Source organism: Arachis ipaensis, chromosome B3, assembly GCF_059453495.1.
Source record: "Arachis ipaensis isolate K30076 ecotype BB chromosome B3, ASM5945349v1, whole genome shotgun sequence".
Taxonomy (NCBI): domain Eukaryota; kingdom Viridiplantae; phylum Streptophyta; class Magnoliopsida; order Fabales; family Fabaceae; genus Arachis; species Arachis ipaensis.
In genome coordinates, this window is record NC_142438.1 from 56,801,905 (window position 1) to 56,810,413 (window position 8,509).

At 35.2% G+C, this 8,509-nt stretch overlaps 1 protein-coding gene across 5 annotated transcripts; it reads right to left on the bottom strand.

Moving 5' to 3' along the window:
* Positions 1-2,259: 2,259 nt before the first annotated feature.
* On the bottom strand, positions 2,260-8,047 carry LOC107630576 (uncharacterized). 5 transcript variants are annotated; one of them, XR_015907664.1, is made up of 6 exons: positions 7,651-8,047; positions 6,891-7,536; positions 5,723-6,219; positions 3,380-3,451; positions 3,029-3,089; positions 2,260-2,924 (listed from the first exon to the last, which is right to left on the bottom strand). XR_015907664.1 is itself a non-coding variant. In XM_016333764.3 (6 exons), exons 1-6 carry the CDS (start codon positions 5,758-5,760, stop codon positions 2,712-2,714), a joined length of 363 nt encoding a protein of 120 aa, XP_016189250.1. In that variant the 5' UTR covers positions 5,761-6,578; the 3' UTR covers positions 2,260-2,711. The 5 variants fall into 5 exon arrangements, 2 of the variants coding, with proteins under 2 accessions (XP_016189250.1, XP_016189251.1); XR_015907662.1 differs by having other exon boundaries at positions 3,029-3,100; XM_016333764.3 differs by lacking the exons at positions 6,891-7,536; positions 7,651-8,047 and adding an exon at positions 3,219-3,290 and having other exon boundaries at positions 2,260-2,748; positions 2,853-2,924; positions 3,029-3,100; positions 5,723-6,578.
* Positions 8,048-8,509: the final 462 nt, after the last annotated feature.

Sequence of the window (8,509 nt, forward strand, 5' to 3'; positions counted from 1 at the left end):
AATATGGAAAATTATAGTATACAGATCAACATGTATACAGATATTCCCTTATTCCTTCTGCCTAGCTTCTGCGTGAATGCCTGAGGGACACGTGTCTAAGGTGTGGAGCTATAGGGAGGCGGTGGGACAGGCTTGTTTTAGGCGCGCTCGTCATGCCTCATGGCTGGCTTGCAACTCTCGTAACGGCGCTGTGCAAACGTATCAATTGATTGGGCTGGACTTTGTGTTACCAAAAAATAAGCTTCCTGTTGCGGTTTTTTGTTATTCTTTTATCCAAGGAGTTTAAAAAATGAAAAAGAGAAAGGGTCCAAAAGGGAAACTCCTATGGAATGAAACTGATGCACCCCAATCCAAAAAAAAAAATAAATAAATAAACTGATGCACCCATGGGGTTATGATATGGTTACTAGATTTTTTTAAAAATAAAATAAAAATTAATTATTTTTCGAAACCCTATTTTTGAACTTTAATTTCGTAAATACGTTTTTTTTTTATAGATTTCGCCTAATCTCCCAGCGAATTCCACTTCAAATTTAAAAAAAAATGGCTAACGCAAATTTTTAAGTTTCACAGTGGACAATGGCAACCGTTATCATCTCCAGAATCCATAGAAATACATAATGAAACATAGTAATAAGTCATTTTTATAGGAAAAATAATAATTTTTTTATTAATAATAAAAAAAATCCTTGATAAATATGGCTTATTCCCATTTTTGGAGACTATGAAAATACTTGTCATTGTCGCCAGCAATGTTGAAGAAGTCATGCTTGTTGTCCGTGTATATTTTGTGTATCTGTATGTATTATTGGATACGATGATACTGGCTTAGAAATTAGAGTTTTCGTAAATTTTGGAAAGAATTGAAGTGGAGTTCGCCAAGGTTAGGTGAATTCGCCCTAAATACTACAGAAAATCTGATTTGGGAAATTAAAGATGAAAAATGGGGTTTTAGAAAATAATAAGTTTTTTTTTATTTTATTTTAAAAATCCTATAGTTACTACATGGAGCTCATAGTTATTAGAACTAAACCGGTGATCGAATCGGTTAGGTTATTGGGTCACTGGATCGGATCATTGGTTGAACCAGTAAGTTATTGGTTGAACAGATTGACTCGGTCCTTCGTAAAGAAAAAAATAGTAAAAAATTTAAAATTAAAATTTAAAATACATATTTTAACTAACATTTTAAGAATATCAAGCTATTTTAAAACAATATGGAACAAGAACAATTAATATTTTATTATTTTTACTCTATCATAAATATATTTATTTTGGTTTTTATATTAAAATAACTATTATTTTTAAATTTTTAATAATTTATTAATCAATTTATGTATTATACTATTATACTACAAGTATTAATTGAAAAATAATATTAATAGATATTATATAATTAAGAAAAAAAATACGTGAATTTATAATTATTGTTAAATAAAAATATAATTAATTTAAGAATGAATGAGTTTATAACTAAAATTAAAATAAATTAAATAAAAATAAATTATTTGAGAGATATATATATAAATGGACCTGCTATATATAAAGAGCATATGGCAGTTCCATTTATGAGGGTAAGGGTTGGAATCCTGCCTCTAGCATTTTGAACAAATTTTTAATTTCAAGCGGATTGGTCATACCGGTTTTCACCGGGCATTATTGATTTTTGAGCGGTTAACTCCGGATTTAACTATTTCGAATTAGTTCTCTGTCTTATACGGTCTAAATATCAAACCGGATCAGTATAATTTCAGCTTTACCGATTTTTTGATCGAACCCGCTAGTCCAGGCCGGTTTTAATAACACTGGTGGAGCTACCTTTGTTTGTTTTGAGTGGAAAGGTGAGGTGATTTTTGTGTGGGTAATTCACCCGTATAAACCCAAGAAAGTTTAAAATGACATAAATTCCCACAAAGCAAAAACGTAAGTTGGAGGTCTCGTTCAATAATTCTATGTAAATTGAATTTAATGAATTTGAGTTAGAATTTTTAGTAGCAAATCAAATGTAATTGATTCGAATGAATGTAGTTCGATTTCTTCGTACAATGCAAAAATAGGTTGAAAAAAATATTCCTTTCATTAACAAAGCTCACCGTCTTTAGCACATGATCTTCGCGAGGTTAAAAAACAGAAAATTAAGAACCTAAAACCACCATAAGTTCAACAAGGTTCCCGGCAAAATCGTAGACAACAGGGTAAAAAGCCCTTTTTAGAATTTAGCGGCAGGAATTAAAATACAAAAAAAAAATTCAGCGGGTCTTATATTATAAAAAACACATGAAGATCTAATTATTAATCATCTACAACCTTCTTTCCATAATATACTTCTGGCATGTCCAATATGAAAAAAAAAATTTAAATTACATGTCCATGTCTCTAGTGTCTGTGAAGGTGTCCATGCTTAATAGGGTGGTACAACTCCTTAGTTTCACAACAGCTCACTCTTTTTGACGCAAAGGGGATCTTATAGTATATACAAGGGATAGAAGGTCATTCCCAATAAATGGAAGAGGCAACAAAATAAAGGAAGCTGTTCATCAAACAAACGCTATAAAGAAACCTTTTAAGAAGTAAATTTAACTGATAGCATATAAAACAATCAAAAAGATAAATAATCAAGAATATGTTAACAGCCTCTAAATTAGCCAAGACTCCATAATAAACTAGTCATTTTTTATGTCTCACATATTATTGTCGCAGTTCTAGATCCTTTAAAGTGTTCCATGAATGTTGCTACTCCTTAAAATCCTGTGAAATCATCACAAACACAATCATGGTACTGTGAATAACCTTTTTTTTTTCATTATTTTTACTTTCCACTTTTTAAAGATTCAAACATATCAACTACTCACAGACATTTCATCGACTTAGTACTAAGTTCGGGGAAACTTGAAATTTCAGATCCACTCAAATCACTTGATCCCCTGCAAATCAAAATAATTAGAACCAGAGATACTTAATTAAGCACATAAAGTTGTCACAATGAAACTATATTTTGTTCTATACACATAAAACATATCATGCTTACCAGTCACTTAAGTTGCTCAATTTTGAAATACCAGAAGGAATCGGCCCACTTAGTCCACTTCCTGTAATTTTTCTATATGAGAAATAAAAACAAAACAAACTATTATTAAATGTAGCATCACATGGATATATTGCAATTCAAGGATAATAGAAAATTTATTCAAAAAATTGAGAATTTAAAGGGTTCACACAATATTTTGAGACTTCTCCAGCTCTCAATAAAATCAGGAATCTTTCCACAGAAGTGATTATCGCCAGGTAAACTGCATAATTTAAGGGAAAAAAAAACCAACAATGTTGTTCCACTTTGCCATTACCGATTATTTATTATAAAAAGAAAAGGGAAGCTTACATATACTGTAAGTAACTGAGGTTGGCAACTGTTGCAGGTAGCTCTCCTGTGAAATTGTTGGAGGAAAGTACCCTACATATATATATACAATAATGCCACAAATTAAAATATAAATAATTACCTTTCCATACAAACATAATCCGAACATAATCTAAATTCAGCAAGACATTACCCAAAAACAAAACTTAAAAATGTGAGTAAATACTCTTTCCGGCCCCTGTCCATTTTGAAAATTGACTACACGCTCCCTAACCTTTATAAGTTACCATATCGGCCCTTATCCATATACTCCGTGATACCAATTAGCCCTTGAGTTGCTTTCTCCGTTCAAAGCCGACAGAAAACGCTGAGGTGTAACGGCCAGCCTGTGACGTGGCATTGGATCATCAAACGTGGAATGCTCTGTGGACATGTGGACAAATAAGCCCCTGTACACTCATCAAAGCGACGTCGTTTTAAAAAGAAGGCCTTTGGCTCGTTTAGGGTAAAATTTCATTCTCCCAATTTCTGAACCCTAACACTAATGCCTGAAGCATGAGCGATCCAGAGCAATTTTCAACCTCTAACACACGCCGTGTCTGGAGGAAGAATATGGTGGGTTCGAGTAGCAATGCAAGTGAGGGTAAGAAGGCCAAGTTCCAACACCCTAAATGCAAGTGTGGCACCTATGCAGTCAGGCAACAGTCTAGGACAGCCAAGAACCCAGACAGAATCTTCCTGGGTTGTTCCTACTATGGCGTAAGTGTGCATCCATCTTCAGTTTATGTAATCAACTTCATATGTTGTTTAACAAGTTGTATTCACTGTAATGACGATTGTAGATGGAGCAACGTCACTGCAACTTTTTTGTTTGGCTGGACGAACTGATTGCTAAACGTTTTGGGCATGAAGATGACAATGATGTTCAAGGAAGAATGATGATGCTGGAGAATAGATTGGAGCAACTGGAAGTCAAGATTGAGGATGAATACGAAGCTTTAAGATCAGATAGCGACACTAACCTTAGTAGCGCCGTCAGTTCCTCCGTCTGCAGCGCCGTCAGTTCCTCCGTCTACAGCACCGTCAACACCTCCCTGTTGGAAGTCTCTGTCAGCTTGCTTGGAGGAAAACGTTTCGTTCTCTTAGAATTTCTTCGTAATTTTGAGGAGAGAACGAGGGTGATGTATGGTAATTGAGGTGTGCACAAGGGAGAGAATGGGATTTCACCCCAAACGAGCAAAAGGATGCCAAGCAAAACGACGTCGCTTTGCTGAGTGTGCAGGGGCTTATTTGTCCACATGCCCACAGAGCATTCCACGTTTGATGATCCAACGCCACGTCACAGGCTGGTCGTTACACCTCAGCGTTTTCCGTCGACTTTGAACGGAGAAAGCAACTCAAGGGCTAATTGGTATCACGGAGTATATGGATAAGGGCCGATATGGTAATTTATAAAGGTTAGGGGGTGTGTAGTCAATTTTCAAAATGGACAGGGCCGGAAAGGATATTTACTCTAAAAATGTGGAGTTAACCAAACCACCAACAAATACTCGCTGATCTTGTTTTCTACTTAGCCCCGTTAGTTTAATTCATCTATTTCTTCGTACACAGCAAACATAGGTTGAAGAAAATATTCCTTTCCTTAACAAAGCTCACCAACTTTAGCGCATCATCTTCGTGAAGTTAAAAAACAAAAAAAATTAAGAACCTACAAACCACCATAAATTCAACAAGGTTTCCAGCCAAATGGTACACAAAACGGTTAAGAACCCCTTTTAGAATTTCGCAGCAGTAATTGAAAAACAAAAAACATCAGCGGGTTTTACAGTATAAAAAACACATGAACATCTAATTATAAATTACTTACAATCTTCTTCTCATGATATAGTTGTAGCATGTCCCTACGAAACAAAAAATTTAAATTACTATGTCCATGCCTCTAGTGTCTGTGAACGTGCCTATACTTAATAAGCTGCTACGAGTCCTCAATTTCACAACAACTCCGACAGTTAGACGCAAAGGGGGAAAGCACATGTTTTCTTTGTCATTCCTACCATGCTAGTAGTACCCATAGCAACAACAATTTTCCAAACTTACAATATATTGAACTTCCTAATTTTCATCTAAATTATATGTCTAAATTATCTACCAATTTATTCATATAGGAGTTTGTGGAAGAAGAAGGATGATCTAATGTGACTTAGTCTTTAACCAACTACCCAAGCTCCAACCTACTAAAACCATGGATTCCTAAGCCTATATCCACAACATTAGCAGCATTTCAAATTTCCACCTTGAAGCCAATCCTAGTAACTAAAAATTCAAAGTAATCATTTCAAATGCAACACACATACTCGACCTAACCTGATCACGTTTCGATGCCAACACTCAAAGCTGATCATTCAGTGGGCCGAGCAACTGTTACGTTCGACTGCCAAGCACGGTGGAGGACCAGCAACAGGATTGACTGCGCAACTGGCGCACCGGACCAACACGACTTCCGTGAGCACTACGGATCTCTGGGTATGAGGCATAACCTGGAGATTGGCGTCCGTGGATAACTCGTTGAACAGGAGGGAGCACCCGGAACAGATGCAGTAGCCAATCGCCGAGCACAGAGAGAGTTACGAGACTTGCGGTGGCGTTCTTCGTTAACGGTGATAGGGTTTCCTTTGATGGGAGGAGAAGACTGACCGAGAGAACCCACTTCTTGGATTATACCCACTCTTTTTTGGGAACAAACCAAAAGGCCCAACAAAGGCACCAACGGAACCCTTAACAGCAAAATCCCGTTCTCACTCACGCTATCCAGCCGGCTCACCCAAACCTCTAATGAGCCTCGCCAGCTTCCTCACACCTACCTGCTTTCAGCCAAAGAGAAACGCCACGCGTTCACAAAAAATGCAATAAAAACAAAAATTTGTAAATCTGTACAAAAATACGTCTGTATACTAGATGGACCCAGAAAATATATGTGTGTTACTTTTGTCTGAGAGACTGGACTACCTCTAATTTTAAATAATTATATCTCAAATTTATATGCCTGTCTATCTACAGTGTACACACACTTTTTTTTTTTTGGTAAGGACAGTCTACACACACTTTTGTTATAAAGTTGCAAGGCAACTCTGGGCTTTGTTCCACTGGTAGGGGTTTTTTTTTTTGTGTATGCAAGAAGCATAGGATTTTAGTTGACAAAAAAAGAAAAGAATTAAATCCAAATATATATTCTATTTCTCCAACTAAATTACCGAATTTGACTTAGTTATTTGGAATATATTTGACTAGATTATTTAACTAATAAACACATGTACTCAGAGAAAAGAAAATAATTGAGAGACAACTTGATAAGTATAGAGGTCTCCAAGTAAAATAATTGTATCTTCTAAAGTTAGTCTGATGCTTTGGAATATGAACTTAAATCAGATTTCTTTTTGTATTATCTATATACGGAGATATTAGCAAATTTAAATTATAACAAATGCAATTACAAGTTGAGTAAAATATAGATATATAGAGAGAGTAGTTAAACCTTTTAAGTTTTGCTAACTGATTCTTCTGGCAATGAAATCATGACATATAAGATCTCATGTAGAATCATTTAAATAGTCATGCTCAACAGAACCATCAAAAGTGACAAGATGCAAAGAGAAAAATGATTACCAAAAAGGATGAAACTTGAGGGTTGCAAATAAGAGAGAGAGAGAGAGATAGAGAGAAGGGACCTACATTTTCATAAAAAATCTCACCATGATTTTGCACTAACCAATCATGGGGATTGCCTATTACAATAACATCTTCACTTGCAAAAATCATTACAGAGTGAAAGTGCCACCACCATCATCATCAAAAGACAAGGGGCACTAATATCCTATCAAATTAAACTCCTACTAATAACACATTACAAATTTTTTTTTTCATTTTTCTACAATGAGAATAATTACTTTCATACCAGATTCCAGAGTCATTCTTCACAGCTATAAATAGCTAACTCAAGCTAGTATGATTGCAATTTTGACTCAAGCTACTATTTTTTCCTTTTAATTCTTGTTATGAGGATGTTATATTGCAGGTGTTGGATTTGGACTTATCAAGAATTGACCACATAACTTGAACATCTTCATAGCCACAAGCCATGACTTCACCGTGCAGATCCATCACAACACGGTTCTCTTGTTCTGCAACAATCACATAAAATAAAATCAACTATATGAACACTTGAACCGTGATAATTAATAATGGCAACAAATAATAATATATGTATTACATGATTTCAATTTCACTACACAAACCTGTTTGAGACTTCTTATTATGATGGTGGTCCCTCGGTGGTTGCTGGTTAAAGAAAGTGCGAGCTTTTTTGAATGGGGTTGTGATGGTTTTCTTCCAAGACGCCATATTTGGATATTGAGCCTTTAACTCTAGTTTGATGTAATAATAAATGAAGAAGCCTTTGATGAACCAAGTTGATGCCTTATTGAGCCTCCTTAGCTTGCTAATAACTACTCTATATTCTAGGTCTTATATACTTCAATGAAGAGGATTATTATGTGTATGTATTTTTGGAATTAAATAAAAGATTATTGAAAAATTGGAAGGCAAAGGTGAGGGGATTTAAAGAAATTGAAGGGCAAGATCCGTGAGATGAGGCTATAGATGGAAGGAATATCACTACTTTTTTTTTTTTTATAAAAAATTTAATTTGAGTTTTCCATTATCTTATAAAAGAAAAGGTTCGCCCCACTGCACCAAAGCACATGCTGCACGCTCCCTTAGAGACCCTCCTTACACGTGAATTCTTTAAAACTCTTGAATTATTAATGTTATTAATTTATTATTTTTTGTATTTTTTGTTGTTAGAACTTAGAAATAGAAATGTAGAATAGACTTAACAAAAGTCACCCCAAAAAAAAAAAAAAAGGCCTGCTACACATACAAGCAAAAAGGCCCTACAAGTCATATAAGTTCTCAACCCACAATCTTTGCACACGCGCACTGAATTACATTGAATGGAGTGTCATTTACACGCGCTTCACTCAAACGGTTGCACTTCGCGTAAACCGCTCCTTAATGGCGCACTCTTCCACTTCTCCAAGCCATTCGAAGAAAACACAACCGTTTCATTTTCGAGCAACATTCGAAACTGAAGAT

Excerpts from the sequence above, each read along its gene's own strand:
- LOC107630576 (XM_016333764.3), bottom strand. The coding sequence starts at position 5,760 with ATGATCAGCTTTGAGTGTTGGCATCGAAACGTGATCAG. Across the intron at positions 3,101-3,218 it reads TGGAGAAGTCTCAAAATATT|AAAAATTACAGGAAGTGGAC; the intron begins GTGTGAACCCTT and ends TTTCTCATATAG. Across the intron at positions 2,925-3,028 it reads TTGAGCAACTTAAGTGACTG|GGGATCAAGTGATTTGAGTG; the intron begins GTAAGCATGATA and ends TTTGATTTGCAG.